Here is a 22,052-nt window from a genome sequence, read left to right as displayed (position 1 = left end):
AGGGATGAACCTGCAGGAACTTTGGGCTTGTGTGATCCTCCCTCTGCAGTTTGGTCCAAAGATAGATAGTTGTTCAGTCTTCAAACCAAGATTGAATGGTTATTATCCTGCTTAATTAACTAACCATATAATAAACCAACTATTAATAAACCATGCTGAACATCTATATTAGTGTCTTGACTCGAGAAGATTTGTCAGCTTTTGTAACTTTAAATATAATAATAATATATCCTTACTTTTTGCTGACAAAAGGATGTGAGCTGAATTCTTCTAAAGAAATTTCATGTAAGTCTTTGCTCATAATGAGTGAATCTAACATGTGCTGATATCCGATTCCAGGTATTAAATGCACTCCCAACGCTATCCAAGAAAAAGGGCGTCTTAATATTATAAGTTTACGCATGACAAGTTGTAAAGCTTTGTATAGATCTGGCTAACAATCAATAGAACTTGAGTACACAATTAATTTCATTTCTCAGGTCCTTAGGCATGCCAAATTTGTTACTTAAAACAAAATGTTATACTGTATCCTGACCTCCCAACAGAAACGCGCCAGTTCAGAGTTCCAGCTTGTCATGACTTCCTCCTTCTTCCCAGTTTTCCAGTCTCCCCCCACCCACCCCGTCTGACATTCACTGTTCTGTGGTGTCTGAGCATTCTTCATAGAATCATAGAATAGTAGAGTTGGAAGGGGCCTATAAGGCCATCGAGTCCAACCCCATGCTCAATGCAGGAATTCTTGATATTCATTGGGATGGTTTGGGGACAGGGTTTTTGTAAACATTTTTTGTACTTCTACAAACCCTAAGATTTTCCTAAGCATGCTGATTTTTTCAATGGCCTCATTTTGGCTAGGTAGTCACAGATGCTCACTGCCTGAATTCACTATTAGAATTTATTTATTTATTTATTACATTTCTATACCGCCCAATAGCCGGAGCTCTCTGGGCGGTTCACAAAAATTAGAAGAAATAGGAAACTCAAACAAGAAAAGGAGATTGGTGCATGGAAGCAAGTTGTTGCTCAAATAAGAGGATCTACGTGTAGGATTAGGCATCTAAACCCTCTGCCTAGATCTCTGCATCCACTATAAACCTATTTATTTATTGCATTAGTATCTTATTTAGTTTCCTGGTGCTGGTTCGGGGCTGCATATTACAGTCCCAGGAAGATGGATACTGTCAAAGCTGGTAGCACAGCCAATCTCCTTTTTTTTCTCTGTTCAGTGAGTGAACACTTTGCCCCCACTCCACCCCCTGGTCACAGGTAGGTGTGTGTGTTTGTGATGGCTCCTGATGTATCACGACCCATGTGTATTGTGACAGCGCTGCTGAGAATGTTTATTGTTTGATTCTGAAATCTAATAACAAGAAACTTGTTAAGTTCTTCTCGTATGTAGTGGAACTCTGTACATTTGGAAAAAGTTTCTTTTTGTACAGACATGATTTTGAAATCCCACCCAAAGTCTATTTTTAAGAAAATGTGTTAATTTAGCACTGCTGTATACTGACAGATGTCATTGTACTTTTTTTATAGTAAAAAAAGATGAAGGTTTTGAAGAGAAGAAATCTGTTAAAAAGCGAATCAAAGAACTCAAAATTTTGGATCCAAAGATTGCCCAAAACCTTTGTAAGTAAATGTTTGAGATTATTTAAAATATTTAGGGATATTTATTGATTTTGATTGTTATGTTTGATGTTTGCTTTCTAGATGTCAGAGCATTACTTTTTAAATAGTATTTTAATACAACTCTCTCTTTTTGATGAAGCAACATGCTATAACAACAATATGTTCAAGTTTTGTAACAGTGGACAAGGAATCCATTATTGTAAAGAAATGTCTTGGATATATTTTTCACTAAATTAAAACAATTTAATTGATTTTAAAATCATATTTGTTTTTAAAACTAAGATAGCTGTATCAGTATGTCTTCCATTCATGGATGGATATTTGTGTTTTGTTTTTAATATCAGGAGTTTCTTTTTATTTCATCTCTTTCTGGATTGCTTGCCATCTTTACTGGAGATTTAGCTAATGAACTTGCTTTTTGTTCTCCTTCTCTCACACCATTTGCTTCTTCCTCTGCTTTCTCCTGATTACAGGACTGTTTTGCATGACATGACAGTCCACCATGGGTTATTTTATAGCTTGTGGCAGATGTGGGGTGCATGTGGCTGCCATTTTGAATATGCTACCCTCACTCAGGTTGTTATGTTGTGCGAAACTGGGTTATGCAAAAGTTAAACAACCCATAACAGACCCCCACCAAGGACCCTTGGGGCAACAGATTCTTTGGTGGTGGGGAGGCTTCGTCCCTCCCTTCACGCTGCTGAGCTGAGCACCTCTCGAGGGTATAGAAAAAAGGAGTTGGAATAAAGATGTTTTCAGGAGGCGCCGAAAGGAGTGCAAGGTTGGCGCCTGCCTGACCTCCAGAGGCAGGGAATTCCACATGGTAGGAATTCACTCTCTTCTCTGAACATATAGTTAAGATCTGGTATGAATATTTATGCCTCCCCATTCCTATCCATTTAGATATGTCTTGGCAATCACTATAGTTGGACGATTTAGCTCAACTGTTTTTGTTTTTGTTTTCAAGTAAAGCAAAGTAGAATCTTAAATGTCCTGTTTCATATGCTTTCCATGTGTTTTTCTTTTCTTTAGCTATTTTTCTAGGTTCTTTTCGGGTGCCTTATGAAGACATAAAAATGATGATACTGGAAATAGATGAAGCCCAGCTGTCAGAGTCCATGGTTCAGGTATCGTGAATTGACAAGCAATATTTATTTATTTATTTATTTATTTATTATTGTACTTAAATCTCCCCAATGGCTAATGTTCTCTGAGCATATAATCAGGTTTTCTGTATGATGCTCCCTTGAATACTCAGCTTGATTCATAATTAATTTTAGTTGCATTTGTAGTAAATGCAAGGCCTATATCTGAACAAGGCCTATATCTGAACAACTTGGATTTCATAGGTTAGTGACTCCAGATACTGCTCAGGACTACCTTTGCCTGGAACTCCCAGTTTCTAAATTTCTCCTTCACATATGTAAATCTTTCTGTAGTCACTTGGAAACATTTTTTTTACATGATTGTGCTATGCTTAAAGAAACTTGTAACACTATACTGGTCAATTTGAGTTCATTTGCTAAAGGTTCAGAGCATATTGTCTTGTACTTTTACATTGCATATCCTTGGTATGCCCTACGTGAGGTGCATTACAATTTGAAACATCTGTTACAGAAGTAACTAGCTTACATTATCCTACTTAATTAGAGCGATAGGACTTGAGATCCTGCTTTTGCTGTACTTCAATTAGCCAGTTATCAGTAATTTCATCTTTGGAGGTAAGTTGTACAGGACATCATATTGCATATTATTTTTTCCAAGTGAAAAATGTATGCAATTTTATTTGTAGACAAGAGGCATGAAAGTGACAGACTTTATTTACTGTTGAAAAATATCTTAAACAGTATGTCTGTATGTAGAGAAATGCATCAGGGAGAGCAATCCTATGGCCCCTGGGAGAGATGTAGGATTTTTTAAGCCTCAGTTAGGGTTGTTAACCCTTCTGAAGATGGCCCAACTATTAGTGAGTGAGCAGGATTTTGCAAAACTCCCCTTCCTAGAGTTGGAAGACCTAAAGATGGTAGCACTCGCGCTGGTAACTTTGAGGCTCGATATCTGCAATGCGCTCTACACCTTTGTGCTTAGTCCAGAAACTACAACTAGTGCAAAATATGGCAGCCAAGTTGGTCACCGGTACATCTAGGGGTGACCATATTTCACCAGTTTTAAAAACATTACACTGGCTGCCAATTAGTTTCCAAGCGAAGTATAAAGTGTTGGTTATTACCTTTAAAGCCCTACATGGTTTGGGTCCAGGTTACCTGTGGGATCGCCTTCTCCCATACAATCCGCCCCACACACGCAGGTCCTCTGGGAAGAATTTCCTTCAGTCAGCCAAAACTAGGCTGACAACTGCTGCCCAGAGGACCTTCTCTTCTGCCGCTCCCAGACTGTGGAATGGCCTGCCAGGAGAGATCTGCCAACTCAACAGTCTTTCTGAATATAAAAAAGCAATAAAGACTGATCTCTTCTGGCAGGCCTACCCAGTCAAATTTTAAGACCTCTGGCTATTATTTTAATAATGTATTAGTTCTTATATGTTTTAATCAGTTTTATGTATTTTATAACATTTTGTATTCCATGTTGTTCCCCGCCTTGATCCAGAGGGAGAGGCGGGTAATAAATAAATAAGATTATTATTATTATTATTATTATTATTATTATTATTACTGCATTTTTTATTTGTAATGGGCTTTTGGGGAAAAAATTCTGCTAGGCAATTGCAGTACATTGGATTCCATTCCTAACTTGTTCGTAATACCAGTACTTCATTTATGTTTCTCTTCTGCTTCCTTGTCCTGTGCTACCTGATAGCCTAATGAAGAATTTATATTAATATTATTAGCTCCAATGTTCTGCAATAACTTTTGTGTTAGGCTATGTTTTTGGAGTGTGTTACCAATAAAATATATGTTAATGTTAAGCTGGAGTCATTTTTAATTAAACGGTTAACTTTATTTCCAGGTAGGAATTTAAAGGGCTCCATTGGACACTATTAGGAAATGGTGTAGAAGGGCTAAGTTAGAAGGGTGCAATATGTTACCTTCCAACTTCCTGTTTCTTTACTTTTATTTCACGGTTATTCTTTTTTTAAAATCTTTTGTTATGTGTTGTTGTTTTTAAAAACACATGCGTTTTTTTCTATACAGTGTCATAAAAACAAAGGTATCTAAAAGGAGTTTACCCAGATAAACAAGGCGGTAACCAATGAAAGGAAAATCACATTTTTCACACAAAAAATATATCAAGCAACTTGAGCTATACACTACTGTAGCTATACTTTTGTTCTGATATATTATATATTTAAATTATTTGTAAAGTTGCATAAATTTGTAAGGAGTAGTTACTGTGGCATCGAAATGCAGCATTAGTTTTTTCTAGGACATAGAAACCCCATGTCCCAATAGGAGGCTAGTCTAGTAACTCACTTAAAGTTCCTCATATTCATGATGGGAAACAATATATTCATTATCGGCATTTGTTAAAAGGTTCTCCACCCCCTTCATATTTTCAAATGCTTGCTCTTCTTTCTAAAGCCTTTTACAGACTGGCAGTTTGGCAATTTTTTTCTGGCACTTGACACTATGATACAACAGTTTTCTGAAACTGAGAGAATGGACTCCCTGGCTATTGAATCAATCAGTTGAATTCTGCAGTTACCTTTCACTAAGATTTTAGTTAGAGTAAGATTTTAGTTTTCAGGTATTTAAGTTTAGGGTTTTTTTGGTTTTTTTAACTGTCTATTTGGACATTAACTTTAGGATACCTTCTGAGAGCAAATTGAACTTTATCCCTTTCGTATTTCTTTTGATTATACAAAATAAAACATTGATTAACTGGTCGAGAAAAGGCCATTAAAGAGTCTAATTTCATGTCTTTTCATCGTATGCAGAATTTAATAAAGCACCTTCCTGAACAAAAACAACTCAATGAATTGTCCAATTTAAGGAGTGAGTACAAGAACTTGTCTGAACCAGAGCAGTTTGCTGTTGTGGTAAGTAGCACTGCTCTTTTAGCTTTTGCTTCATGATTGCATGGTATTCATGTTTTCCCTATTCTTTAAATTGTTGGAAGAAAATTTGGTACTTTCCTCAGAATTCTCTCTTCAAGAGAGCCAGGGTGGTATAGTGGCTGAAGTGTTCGACTGGGAGTTGTGAGTTCTAGCTCCCACTCGGCCATGGACACTCACTGGGAGACTTCCGGCCAGTCAGAGACTCTCAGCCCAACCTACCACACAGGGTTGTTGTGAGGATAAAATGGAGAGGAGGAGGATTATGTACTCCGCCTTGGGTTCCTTGGAGGAAAAAAGGTGGGATATTAATGCAATAAATAAATAAGAGAGCCATTTGTCATTCATATATACAAGATCACATGGAAGGCCTTTCTCGGTGCAAACATAAGGCACTTGATTGTGAATCAGCAGACGTTAAATACTTTCTTCAGTTCCTTCAGTCTGGCCTGAAGCCCAACACATTACACAGACAAACCATGGTTCTCTTCAATTTTATCCAAGCCCCTCAGATTATATCCACACTTAAAGAGATTCCTCAGAGGGGCAGCATTCAGCAACTCCTCTACAGGTTTTCTTCATGGCATTTGGACATAGTCACACCATAAAGCCTCCGTTTGAACTGTTAAAAACAGTATCGCTAAGAATCCTTTCCCTCAATGTTGCATTTTGCATCGCCATTACATCAACCAGAAGAATCTTTAGAGTTGAGCGTAAGGGCCGCCTGTGCATGATCCACAAGGACAGATCTACCCTTTGTATGGTGCCTTCCTTTTTTATAAAAGTGAACACTGGTTTTCATAGATCCAAAGAATTTATTCTATCATCAAGCTCTCTCACTCTTCTGAGAGGGCCTGGCACAAGCTGGATGTACACATCAGACAAACTGAGAGCCATTAGGGGGAAAAAGCCGCAGCATATGAATTCCTACACATACCAAAGCTACTTCACATTACAGCTCACTCCACCGGAATGGTGGCCATATCAATATTGCTTTTCCACCAATGCCTACCATGTAGAATACATTCATAAAGTATTACCAGCTGGACATGTTGTCCTCTACAAAGGTGACCTTTGGGAGAAGGATACTACAACATGTGCTTTCCCTTTGTAGACTTGTTTATCCACCCTCCATCTTGAATAGGTTGTGCACATTCCAGTCTTCGATGCCTCCTTCACACCAAATGGAGAATGGAATATTGTGATGTGGATGTTATGTAAACAGCAGTGTGAAAGAACAAGCAAAATCCTGAGTTATAATTCCAAGAAATGTGGCTTGTGTGGCAGGCTTTATTTACTTGTTTTACCATTTATACTAAGGTCTCCTTCAGAAGTTCACTGTGGGCTGTTTATTATATTTCTTCTAGTGCAAACCCCATGGTGCCATAGGGGCTATTTATCTGAGAATTAATGGATAAAGACATGTTTCCCCGTTTCTACTCCCTACTGGAAGAACTGTACATTTTTAAAATAAATCTACTCAAAATAAATCAGCAAAAGTAAAAAAAAAAGTTCTTTTTTAAAAGAGCATCTACCATTTCTTTAAGTTGAAAGGCTAAACCTTCAGAACCACAATTTCCAGAGTTCTTAACATGTCTCTTGGCAGAGGTTTACTCACCACCACCAATGTGAATGGTTTTGTGGAGGAGGGGGTGTGAAGCTCATTTGCCCCATTCATCAGCCTCCCTGCTATCACCACACCCCAAAAACTACAACTCCCAGTGCGCTTTGTACTCACTCATTCAGTCAGCTTTACCTCAGTCTCTTGTTGCTGGACTTGGCTTGCTTGTTGTGAAGCTTCTCTGGCTGGAGCTTGTCCATGGCAGCTGCTTTCTCAGGGGCCTTCCTGTAGGAGCTGGGATGACCTCAGGTTGGGCCTGAACGAAGCTGGGGAGGATGTGCTGTTGCTGCTGTGCCTGTGCAAGTGAGGGCAACGTGTGTGTGTGTGTGTGTGTGTGGCTCCTCCGCACCCCTCTCTATCCAAGTACTGCGTTACTGCAGGCTGGCCTTAGCAGATGACCATGTTGATGTTATGGACAGCGGCAGTGAGAGTGACGGAATATAAAAGGTATTGTGAAATTTCTGTTGCCAGAGGAATTGGAGACTGTTTGGCAAGGAGCCAAGAAACATCGTGTTTTTCTATTAAAGCGCGAGCTTTGAACTTTTTCAGTTTCAAAATTTTCTGCACATCTACACTGCTCAAGCTTCAATTCCCCCCCCCCACACAAAATGAGCAAAATTGGTCTTGTAGATCTCTAGTAATAAGCCTTACACTGCGTACTCTTATGTGGAACCTAACCTAGTTCTTCGATTCTAAGACACACTTTTCCCCCATATAAACATCTCTAAAAATGGGGTGCATCTTAGAATCGCAGGTGTGTCTTAGGTTTTTTTTTTTTCTGTTGGTGGTACTGAAATTAGTGTGCATCTTACAATTGATGGCATCTTACAATCGAAGAAATAAGGTACATATATAAAACGCTACATCAACGTGTGGCATGCTGGAGGTGCAGAGCTATGAGAAGAACTTTGCGTTGCAAAGCAAAGCAACACAATAAGCACAGCTGGCCTTGAAACATAACATTGCTGAAGCCGCTGAACTGCTTCTGGCCGATTCGGACCAATGGCCAGCTGCTGCCCCCCAGCCGCACGAGTTCCTTGAGGCCTCTGCATGCGCCAGCAAGCCACCCAGCCTCTCTGGGCTACCGTAGATTTGGTGTTGTAAAGGAGATTTAGTGTAGAGGAGGCTGTGTAACTCACTGGCACATGCGCAGAGACCTCAGGTAATTCCTGTGAGTCAGAGTGACTGCGAGGGAACAGAGGGGAGTCCAGTGGACTCCCAGTTGGCTTTTCAGCCACCCCTGTGTGAATAAAGAAATGTATGATATTGAGCAATGAAATACTAGTGCTCTGATGCTCTCTGTGCGAGACAAGCTATTTATTGGGTATTTGTACTATATTTAATTTAAACGTGATGTAAGACTATACTTTGATCTTCCTTTTTATCCATCCGAATTAGCTTGAAGAGGGCAATGGCTCTTCATACTGTTCACAGTTGGATTTTAGTGGCTTGCACAAGTGTTCCTAGTTCAGTCATCTGTTTGTGATAACATGTAGGCGTGAAGTTGAAGCTTCAAATCTGCCAAAGCTATAAATCACCCAAGATTATACTAACTTCCTCCATGCTAAAGCATGGTTTTAAAGGAGCTTTTTCTCCCCTTTTTCAATCAGATGAGCAATGTAAAGAGATTGAAGCCACGGTTGAATGCAATACTTTTTAAGCTTCAGTTTGAGGAACAGGTGAGCAACATCAAACCTGACATCATGGCTGTCAGCGCTGCCTGTGAAGAGATACAGAAGAGCAGGAGCTTCAGTCAGCTTCTGGAACTGGTGTTGCTAATGGGAAACTACATGAATGCAGGATCTCGAAATGCACAGACGTTTGGATTTAACCTCAGCTCTTTATGTAAAGTGAGTGTTTTAAAGCACTATAGTCGCTCTAGCTCAGTACTGCAATCACTTCCTTTTCATGTTTTCAATGCTACTTAAATTGCTTGTTCTGTTTTTTGACACTTAACCTCTTCAATAATTTGAGCTTAAATATCTATTCACTTCTGCACGCCCACTTACAACAGCTGCTAATTTGCTTTGAGCTAGACAAAAGTAGACTTTGCACATCAGGTAAATGTGTACACTCTGTTTTGAGATCACTGCACACTCTGTTTTAAAAGCTTCTCTGTTTACCACAGACACAATGAATGTGATGTAGTGAACTACCATTGCTGCTCATTGTCTCAGTTAGGAATATTTTCAGTAGTACTTCAAAAGTAAAATGTGAAAACCTGTGTTAAATGAATACTGTTAAAAGCTCAGTCGGTCAAATAATTAACCCCAGTCCTACAAGTAATTCAGATTTGTACAGTATATGATACATTCAGCTCAGTTTTGCCTCCAGATCTTGAAAGTCAATATTCCCCCAATACTAACTGAATGTGTACAGTTTTGGTCATTGTTTGATATCGAATTTCAGTATTTGAAATCATATTTTGCAGAATCCATCGATATTTAGCAATATGTGAAAGTTAACATGCCTTCTCACTTAACAACTTTTGTACTAACCACATACATTCAACCAGTTGGGAATTCTTTCCTGAATAGGCATCTAAGCCAAACAGTTGAATTTCAAACTTAGATGTCAAGATTACTTTTTGACCAGCTTATGTATTATTTTATTTATGAGACTTTATATCCTGCCTTTCCCCCCTCATGGAACTCTGACTAGACTCAGTCCTGCTTATGTTCAGCAAGGTTGTTCTATCATGTTCCTTCAGGCCAGGCCCTAGGTCCTGGATTAAATGCTGCTTCTAATTCTGAATTAGAAAGTGAAATTCAAAATTGCAATTTAAAATGACCCAATTTCTAATTGTTCCAAAACTTGTTTCAGTCTCCCACAAAACTTAATTTTCAAATACAATGCAAGAAAAATGAGCCACTTCTACAACGTAAATATTATGCAAGATACGATTTAAATTTACTGATGTTTCTGAATATTTTCTTACTAATTTCTAGTTAAAAGATACCAAATCAGCTGATCAGAAGATAACTTTGCTTCATTTTCTGGTTGAACTATGTGAAGAAAAATATCCCAGTCTCCTGAGCTTTGTTGAAGACTTGCAACACTTGGATAAAGCAAGTAGAGGTTTGTATTTAAAAATAGGCTCATATATTTTGTTTTACTTTTGCCCAGAATGAATAAATTTTGAACTTTTGTAGCCTGCATTAACCTCTGCCCACAGCTAAGAATTTGCATTCAAATATCTTCCTCCTTTTATTTATTTATTACATTTTTATACCGCCCAATAGCCGAAGCTCTCTGGGCGGTTCACAAAAATTAAAACCACAGTAAAACACCCAACAGGTTAAAACACAATTATGAAATACAGTATAAAAAGTGCAACCAGGATAAAACCACACAGCAAAGTTGATATAAGATTAAAATACAGAGTTAAAACAGTAAAATTTAAGTTAAAATTAAGTGTTAAAATACTGAGTGAATAAAAAGGTCTTCAGCTGGCGATGAAAGCAGTACAGTGTAGGCGCCAGGCGGACCTCTCTGGGGAGCTCGTTCCACAACCGGGGTGCCACAGCGGAGAAAGCCCTCCTCCTTTTTCATGCTGGTTGCTACTTAGCCTAAATTGGCAGGGAAAACTAAGGCAGATGTATGGGGAAGGTTAATATATTTCCTGAAATTTAGTTCATTTCACACACACAGAATGTCCAGAGCTCAACAGTGTTACTCAGTGAGAAGTGCAAAAGCAAGGAAAACCCCGTGGGGGAGTAAAAAGAAGCCAAAGGCAAAGGTAGAACCAGGCAATCTTCAAAATGAAATATTTACAAAAGTTTATTTACAGCGCACCTTGGCACTGTAAATAAACTTTTGTAAATATTTCGTTTTGAAGATTTCCTGGTTCTACCTTTGCCTTTAGCTTCTTTTTACTCCCTTACTCAGTGAGAAAGCAGCAACATAGGAATGGAAATATTTTCCATGATCTTGGCATGTACCTTTGAAATGAAAAGGTAAGAAAATACAAGACTTGAGTGTGAAGGTTAGAGCCCTACAGAGGCAAGGTAATATAAAGTCAGGCCTAGAGGCCTGGGGTTTTTCTTTTGGAAGGGGTATCCCTGAGAGAGATAGTTTTATTTTCCCCAGTTAAGATTCATTTCTCCAGTTAAATTTCATTTCTTCAGAGTTGAAACAGTACTTTCTGTTTTGGGGGAAGAGAGTATAAAAAGAGATGAGAGAGCTAGAGCAGGAAAAGATGAGAGCATGAGGAAGACACAGCTGGAAAAGCCTAAATGAAGCTAGAGTAAAAGAATTAGGATTTTTGCACCTTTTATTTTTTCCCCCAATGCCTTTTTAGCACTCAGCTCTATTGACTAAATAACTTTGTAATTTGTTTTTTTAATTGATTGATTGATTGTATTTTTATACCGCCCAATAGCCGAAGCTCCCTGGGTAGTTTACTAGTACTAATATACTGGTAAACTGTTGTGTTCAGCCACAAGTGTTTGGAGTGTCACTCATCCCATGTCTACAGCTTAAGCCCCATGTTATTGGAAAGGGGGAAGTAAAAAGGAGGATGGTGGAACTTTTAAGGAGGCAAGAGATCCTTAAAGAGTTGCTTAAGGGGTCCAGGAAACGGAAGGAACCTTGACATTGAGCAACAAGATTTAAGAAGTCAAATCTGGAAAAAGAAGATGAGCACTCACCTGATTTTTTTTAATGGCTTCCATGTTTTCCAAACCTCTGTATGGATAGCTTCTGCACCAAAAATTGTTTCTGCAGTGGAGCATGGAAATACACTGACACGAAGAGGTCAGCAATCTTGGAGAAAGAGACACTGCAGCTTAGTTAAAACTTAGAACTGTAACAGAATACTTGCATGGATGGATAGGACTGTAATGCATTGTAATATCTATTTCTGGTCTGATTGTCAGTATGCAATTGCCAATGACCATTGGATTAAACAGGAAATATATTTAAACCTCTTTATTGAGCTGATCCAAGAAGCTGTTTAATCATCTATGGTATCTGGGTATTGGTGATGTTTCATTCTCTCATATAGACAAAAATAGTACATTTGTCCAGTCAGGAGGCATGGCCATCTATAGAACTGACTTCTCCTGATTATGCTCCCTATTTCCCAGACGTTGCACGGGTCATAGCTTGACTCCCCAAGAACAAGCCACAGAGATCAATCTTAAATTACTGTGTTTTTTAAAACTCAGCTCACTTTTTCTCCATCCAGCCCCTTGACACATCGTAGAAAGGTTGTTGAGGAGGCATTAGCCTGCAGATCTATTATCCATGAAGCTTTGGAGAGTATCAAAAAGTAGTGGTGTCTTTCTGCCCCCTCATCTCCCTGATGCTTTTCTTCCCTGTGGAACCATGTTTCTAAGGCCCACCTGCCACCACAGAGTGGAAAGGAAAATGGATGACTGTCAGATGGGTTGCACAGATAACTTTGGTGTAGGCTGGTGTAGGCTCTTGACTTTTCTTCTCATAGATTCATCACTGGATGTAATTCAACGCTAATTGAAGGGCCATAGCTTCCAATGTGGTATCCCAATGCATTTTTTACTCCAAAATGGGGATGTAGATGTTTTGCTCTTGACTAGTTGGCAACTTTCAGGTGCCAAGTTCTTTGGAGAACTGACAGGTGCATTTCTAGCAGAGACCCAAAACAAGAAAGCCCTTCCAACTACAAAAGAGACAACAACAACCACAACACTACACAGCCATTTTGGAACTTTCTGTAATCTAAAGCACTAGAGGATCAAATATATACATGACCAAATGGACAAGAAACAAGTCGTCAAGAGTTCTTCACAGTCAGCTGCTGGGAGCTGTTCCAAAGAAAGCAAATATTGCTCTATATGATACATTGTAGAGCATTGATACCTGACTTCCTTGCTATGAACCACAAGTGGGAACAAATCAACATGAATGCATGGGTTGATGAGATAGTCATGCATAGATATGTACTGGAATTTGTCAGATTTGGGTCCTCCCTGTGTTTTAGGAATGAGAACAATCATCAACTCACTTGCCCAGCCATTACTAGACATTTATTAGACATAGTACTACTGGATACTAAACAAGTTTCAAAGTCCAGACATACTCTGGAGCATTTTTTTTCTTGCTGCCAAAGGAATGGTGACAAAGTGATTCTGTTTTAAAGTGTTGTGGTTTCCTGAAGAAGAGAAAATTCAAGATGGAAAGATTGAGGTCCTTTGTGTTAGTGCTTGATGGCCTTATAGGCCCCTTCCAACTCTGCTATTCTATGATTCTAAGAGAACATCTGGCATCCATAGATGTGTTGAAAGCACACCTACACATCTTGATATGGGCATCTTATTTAAAGTTCCTGCAGTTTGCTTACTACTGTAGGTACTTAAAGCACAGAATGTTACCATTTGGTCTCATGGCAGTACACATAGATTTAACTGAGGTACTAGAAGTGCTGGTGGTACATCTCAGGATGCAGGTGGTGTTCCTCTACCCAAATCTAGTTGACACTAATTTGCTAATGCTCTTCGGAATCAAGTGCTTCAGGCCATTCAAGTCATCCTAGCTTGTATCAGAGTCCCCATACTCATGATGAACTAGGAGAATTGTTTTCTGGAGACAACACATGTGTTGGAACATCTGAAAGTGAAAGTAGACAGGAATTTAGCATGTTACTCTCAGAAGTACCAAGTTTGGCATGCTGGCACAGGAGGTCAAGCATTCTGCCCAATTGACTCTCATGGTTATTGTTTAACACCAGAACCAATGTGTATTTCCAGGATGTTGTGAACCATCTTACCTATATGAGGATTCTTTAGAACATCTTTCTCTTTAGGGTGAAATATCTAGACCAAGGGTAGGCAATGTGGTGCCTATGGGCAGCAAAGCACACCCAGACACATTTCTTGGCACCCACCAAAGTGCTCTACGTCTCCCACTTAATTTAAAACAAATCAAAGTTTGTGAGGGAGCATATGGGTAGTCATCCAGAATGAGAGAGAAAAAGATATAGGGAATGAGTTGTCTCACAGAGCAGATGGGAGTGCAAGAAAAAAGTGCCATCTGTGAAATAGGTTTCTGTTGGTGCTGAAAATTGACTTCAGAGGGGTTGTTCAGTGTCTTGGGGATCAGACCCCACCTCTGCCTTGTAGTCAGTCTTTGGGGCAGTTTACTTGTCCATTGTGACTAGGCACACCACCCAAGGCAGCCATTTTGTGGTGGTGCCCAGGACAGCTTCTTAAAGTGCCAACTGTGCTCTTGGGCCCAAAAGATGTGCCTACTACTGATCTGGACAGAAACATATACTCCTGATGGTCTCCCAGTTCTGAAACAATTTCTAGTTTCCTTGGTACAACCTGAATACTTTCATCCTATCTCAGTTGTGAACAAGATGCCCAAATATCTCAGCATGTGCAGTATCTAGCTTCAGCCCATGTGAACTTGCTTTCTGCTTCTAGTGGCATGATTTTTACCCTTGTAAAATATGAAGCCTTGGAGTAGGTTGTCTGTCCTATACTTGGCACATATGTCTTTCATTAGGCACATAATGATCTTGTACATGCCTTCTTGCAAAGATTAATCTAAAGAGTATTCATCTTTTGGCATATCTGAAGTTTTAATTATTAATATATGTTTTAGTTTCTGCAGAAAGCTTGGAGAAGAGCCTAAAGCAGATGGAAAGGCAGCTTAAGCAACTTGAGAAGGATTTGGAGACCTTTCCCCTTTCTGAGGATATTCATGACAAATTTGTGACAAAGATGGCCATATCCTTTTTCTGTTAAATAACTTATCTGGCTTTGTCTAAGGTTCTTTTACACTTTTTAAATGTATTTGCATAATCTTTATTCAACATACAGCCATCACTTTTGACAACCCTAACCTCATTTCTACCATAAGTTACTAAGAACGTAAAACGGCTTAATAAAGATTCACCTGTAATTTATAATCTGGAGGTAGTGACTCCAGTGACTTTAAAATTTCTTCCTATACGTATGAAAGTACATCATTGAATGAAAACACACACAAATCAATAGCATCTTGAGAAGTTAAGCATGGCAATTTTCAACTGTGGAGTAAACAGTTTAGTTCAGACATGAGACGAGAGATAGAAATAGCCATTCAGATTGTCCATTTTGATTGTGGTTGTTCAACTGGAGCTGATTACTTTATAGTACAAATAAAACTTATTTCAATTTCTTTAAGCTTCTCCTTTCCCTCTTATCCTCTTGAATAGTACCTGCAATTATTCCTCTGAATTTACAGGAATAATCATAATCCCCTTCGGTAAATCCTATGCATCTATCTGCAGACTTCTCTTCGGGCTTTTTTTGATCTGAAATTGTTCTGTGCTTACTTTATAGTTTGCTAAGTAGCAAGTAGTATGAACATGGAGGAAGAAAGCACACAATTGTTTCACATAAAAGCAGATAGGATGTTACTTTTATTTACGTTGGGCTATAGGAAAGTCTAAGAATAATATGAAAGAAAAAATCAAAAATTTTATGGTTCGCATTCCGTTTAGCTTGCCCTTCTTGTTGCTGACGAGGTTTGTATGAGCTCTTCTAAGAGGGATTGATTGCTGTTGGCTCTTTGAGGCCAAAGAACATATTTTCACATGTATTGCTTTTGTATAGTATATCCTTTGCAGGAAATAGATGCGTTCACGTTTTAAAGCAATTCTGCCAAAAAGTCATTTATGCCATACTGAATGCTAAAATTTCTACAGTGGCAGTTGTCAAGGTTTAGTGGCACATCTGTATATATTTCTGCCTTCTAGTTTACAGATGTTTCTTCTGGGGCTTATGACTTTTAAGTAAGAATTGCCAGTTAGTCTGTTGTTCAAGAGGTAGTTTGGAGTTAGCAGAATGAAGAGAGATGTTCTCTGATTCCATATGAAGAGGCGTTTCTGCATGCATACATGCAAAAATGTTTGTCTTTCCTTGCTTTCTTAATCCTCATATTGAAACATCTCCTATAACATGCACAATTTATGAGAGTGCTTTCTAAGCCAGTACTTTATGTACTTCATATGAAGATAGGTACATACAATCTACAGGTTCACACACAGGTTTCTCTTGTTTATAAGATGGTGGGATCTTGTTTATAAGATGGCGAAATTTCCAGTACTGGGAACTTCACAGAAATGCTTCACCATTTTTGCCAAAACTGCATGTGTCACTTAAACAGATGGTTTGATCTTTAAACACTGTTAACATGCAATAGTTAGCTGACTCCTGTTAACTCTCCCTATAGGCAGGGAATAATTGAGGAACAGTGGAGTTACATGTGGTTTCTGGTAATGACTGAGCTTGCTAATTAAAGAAACTCACTTCTAGGAAAACTAGCTACGACAAATTACAAACCAAAGGAGTCTTGATGTAAAGGTTAGATAATCCTGCACAGCATGAAGAGGTCTGGGCTTCTTATTGTTATGACAGGGGAAGTTGAATGATGTGTATGTCTTGAAAGTCATGCGGTTCATAAAAAGCAGTTGGCAGGAAAGTTGAGACAGGAAGGATGAGGCTTCGTGAAAACTAATTTTTCATTCTGCATACAATTATGCTCCATAGGCAACTCAGCTATTACATCCTGTCACTAAATATCACAACCTGGAGCCTGCTAATGAATTGATTAGCGTTCATATTTCTTTTGGAAATCAGATATGTCCACATTCAGTGCACTTTATTATTGATAGAATTTATAATTATGTAGATGGGCTCCTTTATTGGATTATTCTAGTTGGCTGACCATTATGGTTGTGTACTTTATTTTACATGTAATTAAATTCCTTTGTTATGCTGCAGATAGGAATTCCAAAGAAATCAGACCTAGAACGTAAATCTATTTATGCAAACATAGTGGGGGAAGACAATTAGAATTACTTCAGAGATATTATAGATGTGCAAACAAGTTAAATAAAGATTGAGTGCTTGAGCAGTATTGAAGAGCTCAAGTTTCAAGATCATACTATGGATGTAATATTTTCAAAGTAAACTACAAGTACAAGAGATCTTAATACTGAACACCCAGATGTTTGTTTGTTTGTTTATTTATTTATTTAGAGAGTATTATAGGGATATAATAGTTTGATGCTAACCATTAGATAATTATTTAGTTTTGTCAGTATTTGCTTATTGAAGTTTGATTTTTTTAAAAGGCCATTTGCAGTTACATTGCAGAAGACCACAAATCTACATTGTTAAGAAGTTGAATATTTATTTTATGAACAGGTTACAAAACTCTATGTTGCACTTCATTACTTTTTCAGAATAGCAGGGGAAATGGTGTCTCAGTTTCTTAATAAACTGACAGTTTTTGAAAATAAAGCATTTTAAAACTATATAACAAGTTAGATTGGTAATTTTGCTTTATTAATCACAGCAGTGTGTTTAATAGTGTGCTTAACCTTAAAAGGTTTTATATAAATCTTTCCCTGTAAGATAGTATTGACTTGGCATGAAGATCTATTGATGTAAAATCAAATTTCCAGTGCGACGAACTGCTATAGTCATTCAATGAGTAGGAAATTGCCATCTGAAATATAACTTCCCATTATGTTTAGTGAAATTACAAGGGCTGAGTATCTAAAAACATAGGAGACAAGAAATTTTAAAATATTGCTCCAGTAATATCTAGCACCTTTTCATCGTTCGTGGACTAGCATGATACATTGAGTATCAAGAGGTTTTTAAGATACACAGAAAGAAATTCATCCAAAAAAGGGCAAAAAAGAAGCAAAGAAAATCAGCTCAGGATTGTTTTTCATCTAGGAAGAAAATCCAGCATGAACTTGAAAGGAGGATTGGAATATTGCGTTGCATTAGATAAAATTAGAAGCATGTCTGATAATAATAATAATGAAAGCTATGGATTTTTTTTAATGTTGCCAATATTGGTTAATATATAGAAAAAGGTGTCTGAAGTTGAAGTGGCATAGAAATTGACAATTATGTCAGTGAATAGAAGGGAAGTTTGATTAAAATGTTTAAGTGCTGTACTGTTTCCATCCAAATACCTCTATTAACAGTCTTTCCAACAATTAATGATTAGAGAACAATTTCCTAAACATAATGAAAAAAAATCCCAGTGGATTTGGCTTTTATAAACACTGACACCAACATGCAGATTGGATATACTTCTCTGTCACTGCAACTGCATTACTTCAAGGGCTGGTTCTCCAACTGCGTTCCTTCAAAGGCTACTGTATTTCTTCGATTCTAAAACGCCATCAAAGCTTTTTTTACTTTTTCTTACAGACGCACACTAATTTCAGTACCACCAACAGAAAAAAAGCTTTGATTCTAATAAATAATAAACACACCCACGATTCTAAGATGCACCCCGTTTTTAGAGATGTTTATATGGGGAAAAAGTGTGTCTTGGAATTGAAGAAATACGGTAGTTCAAATTGTTCTTTCTGCTCTCTGTCTCTCTCTCTGACCTTTCTTTCCTTCCTTCCTTCTTTCTCTCTCTCTTTCTTCTTTTCCCTCCCCCTCCCTCCCCCTCTCTCTAGATCTTCTTTCCTTCCTTCCTTCTTTCTTTCCCATTCCTTCCTCTTCCCTCCTCGCTTCTCTCTCTCCTCTTTCTCACTACTGTTCACTTTCTCACTCCCCTGTCCGTCCGTCCGTCCGTCCTTCCTTCCTTCCTTTCTTTCTGGTTCCTCCTCTCTGCCTTCTTTGTCACTGTTTTTTTCTCCATCCACATGCAAATGAATGGAGCTTAAAGTGTCAGTCTCAATCTGATGTTTCTTTTTTTAATGACTACTGGTTTTGTAACTCTGTAACCTTAACGAGCCCAATGTTCGTGTTCTGTAACCTTAACAAGCCCAATACACCTTTGTAGTTCAAGCAAAAGAGCACTTTCAGAAACTTTCTAGGATGCATGACAATATGGAAAAACTGTATCGGAACATGATGGAATTTTATGCTATCGATTTGAAGAAGGTTTCAGTGGAAGAATTTCTAACTGATGTGAACAACTTCAGAACAATGTTCATGGTAAAGTATATATAACAATAACATGTTAGACTCGGCAGGAGTAGCATAGTCATTAGGCTTATACTTTCAAGTTTCCGCTGCTGTTAACATCACTTTAAGAGGATAAGAATATTCTCCAATGGCCAGATTGTGTATAGGGGCGGGTAAACATACAAAACAGCCCATTCACTCAAAGGAAGGTGTGGTACTTATGAGAAATTAATGTAGTTTAAACAGCAGCTGCTAGTATAGGCTTAAAATTATGCTGCATATCATTCCCTCTGTTTTTGATGTTCAGTGATGAGTGCTGTTCCTTATGTAGCTTTAAGAGCGTCACCCATAAATAAGAGGAGATTCTTATGCACAAATACAATTTTATTCTACCTAAGTAAGTTAGAAGAGAGTAAGAAACAAAAATAGAAAAAAGGAAAATGGTTCATGGGGTGCTAGTAGTCCTGCTCCTTTCCCAGTGCTTTGCCCTTCAGTCCCCTCACCACAGAAGGGCTCATGAATAATGAAAATGTGGCTCATGCAGAGTGAATCCCCCCTCTGAAATTTGCACGTGGCACAGCCTCATCCCCTCGCATGCCCCGATTGGCCACTGTGGCGTTACAGCCCAGAAGTCAGTTCCCTAATGTATGTCTAACATTTGTAAGTCTATTGTGTTTAGAATGTTGAACTGAGTGGGTGGAGATTGAATACCTTGGGGGGGGGGGAGGATATATAAGGGAATGACTGAGGTGATAGGTGGTTTTTTTAAAAGTACTTTGGTTCGAATTAGAGGATCAGGGCAAAGAGGGTTGACTTTTGAGTGTAGTGTGCAGATAGTCAGTCGGTGTATATTAAAACCATCCTGATAATAAAGAAAGTTCAAGAGTGAAGGTGTGAGAGAAAGGAAAGCATGTATGAGAAGAGAAAGGATTGGATGAGAAGTTTTAACAAGGGTCTGAAAAGTTTTATTATGAAACAAAGTTTGTGAACATTGAAATAAATTCTTATTCAGTTTGTTTTACTACCACAAAAATCCCACGTGCCTCCTTGGCATTTATCATTTGCAGTTATATACATATTTTGCAGTTATATACATATAACACCCGTTCTGACATTAATTCACCAGCAGCACATATAATGCACAGCACATTATTTTATTCCTGAAATCATTCCTGTTTAACCCCTTTCTCCACATAGTTTGTAGAAAGGTGGTGTTTGTCCCTCACCTCAGGCTCATAAAGTGGTGGCGCTTAGCTTGAGCAGGGAGTGTCCGCGGACAGGCCTGTTGTAAAGAGCCTGTATCGTGGCAGCCACCTTCATCCCCTTGTTGCTGGTGGCAGCCACCTTCATCCCCTTGTTGCTGGTGGCGATAGCCTAACTGCATGGCTGCGCCCAGGACCCTACTTCGCACCACACTGAGTGTCCGAGTAGGGCTGTCCATCAGGGGTTGCCCTGTCTGTTTGGCCCAGAGGAAATGAATTGCTATTAAAGTTCAGTCTTTGAACTTTTTCAAACTTGATTTTTATTTTGCACGTCTACACTGCTCAAGCTTCAGTTTAAAACAAAAAGGAGCAAAATTGTTCTGGTAGATCAAGTAATAATCGTTTTCATTACTGTATTCTTATATAAGATGTGCCTCTGTGGGGGAGTGGAGAAGGTACAGGGAGTGAACTCAGAGCGGAGGACGCTGGTCTGCAAAGTTTCCCCCTCACAATATGTCATACTCGGTTTTACTGCCAAGAGGGTCTACCAATTAATTGTAAAAATGCTTGATACAGAAGAAACCCCCCCCATCAATTTCTAAAACAGGGTTTATAAAAAGAGAAAACCAACAGTCAGTAAGTGAATGCATATAGATCTGTTAGAGAAGGCAATACTGGAAAGCCTACAGTGTTTCAAGCTACATTCTATTCTTAATGGGGGCAAATGTAAATAAAGACCTGTCTGACAAACAGCTGAAGTGGTTCTAGGGTTGGATGATCTCCAATATTGGTTGACAGGATAATTTATTTATTTGTTTGTGGCATTTATATACCCCTAAATATATTAAAATCCCTGAGCAGTTCACAATATTAAAATAAATTTTTATATATTAAAAACACAACATTAAAAGCACATTTTGAAGCAACACAAGAGGAGAAGCTTCCCTGACTTAGGCCTGTCTTAATAGCAGACAACAGCATCTTGCCAGCGTTTATAATGGAGCTTAACAACCTAGTGGGCCTGTTCAGACGACACTTTAGGGACTGTGGTTACTGAAACTGGTTCTTTGGGGTTAGCACTAAACACAAACTGCTGTTGCACACGTTTTAAGCCGCGGTTATTCGCACACATTTTAAGCCACTGTTAGTTGCACACATTTTAAGCCACGGTTAGAGTAGCTAACCCTGTTGCAAATGGTCCGACTGGGGTTAGACAATGACCAGAGTTTAGCAAAATGCATTGCACACAGCTCCTTAAACCCTGCTGCTTAACCAGCAGGGTTTAAGACTTCTTCTGAACAGGCCCATTAATTTTTAGCAACAAAAGAATGAGGATATTTCCTTATGGTAAGAATCTTTTCTATAGTCATGTAGACTCTTTTGTCTTAATATTTTATGCTGATGAAACTTAATTTTTGTTAGCAAGCAGCAAAGGATAATATGAGAAGAAAAGAAGCAGAAGAAAAGCAGAGACGTGCTAGAATAGCTAAAGAAAAAGCAGAAAAAGAAAAACTAGAAAGACAACAGAAGAAAAAACAGTTGCTTGAAATTAAAACAGGTAATGTAGACAACAACTTGATTCGTCTAAATAGTAACACAAAGCAGCTGTCCTAGGTGCTATGTCGCTCGATTTTTTTAAGACACAACTGGTTGATCACAGAAACTTCAGAGGC

At 38.5% G+C, this 22,052-nt stretch overlaps 1 protein-coding gene across 1 annotated transcript in view; it reads left to right on the top strand.

Moving 5' to 3' along the window:
* The window catches only part of DIAPH3 (diaphanous related formin 3), a 119,006-nt gene that overhangs the window by 35,480 nt on the left and 61,474 nt on the right, over positions 1 to 22,052 (top strand). Inside the window, exons 17-24 of the mRNA XM_063127427.1 lie at positions 1,537 to 1,629; positions 2,662 to 2,756; positions 5,525 to 5,626; positions 8,873 to 9,112; positions 10,211 to 10,340; positions 14,850 to 14,974; positions 19,043 to 19,207; positions 21,802 to 21,937. Of these exons, the coding sequence (XP_062983497.1) occupies positions 1,537 to 1,629; positions 2,662 to 2,756; positions 5,525 to 5,626; positions 8,873 to 9,112; positions 10,211 to 10,340; positions 14,850 to 14,974; positions 19,043 to 19,207; positions 21,802 to 21,937 (1,086 nt within the window). The remainder of the gene's footprint in view (positions 1 to 1,536; positions 1,630 to 2,661; positions 2,757 to 5,524; positions 5,627 to 8,872; positions 9,113 to 10,210; positions 10,341 to 14,849; positions 14,975 to 19,042; positions 19,208 to 21,801; positions 21,938 to 22,052) is intronic.

Source organism: Elgaria multicarinata, chromosome 5, assembly GCF_023053635.1.
Source record: "Elgaria multicarinata webbii isolate HBS135686 ecotype San Diego chromosome 5, rElgMul1.1.pri, whole genome shotgun sequence".
Classification (NCBI taxonomy): domain Eukaryota; kingdom Metazoa; phylum Chordata; class Lepidosauria; order Squamata; family Anguidae; genus Elgaria; species Elgaria multicarinata.
Note: the sequence above shows the minus strand (reverse complement) of the source record. Positions and strands in the feature narration are given on the sequence as shown.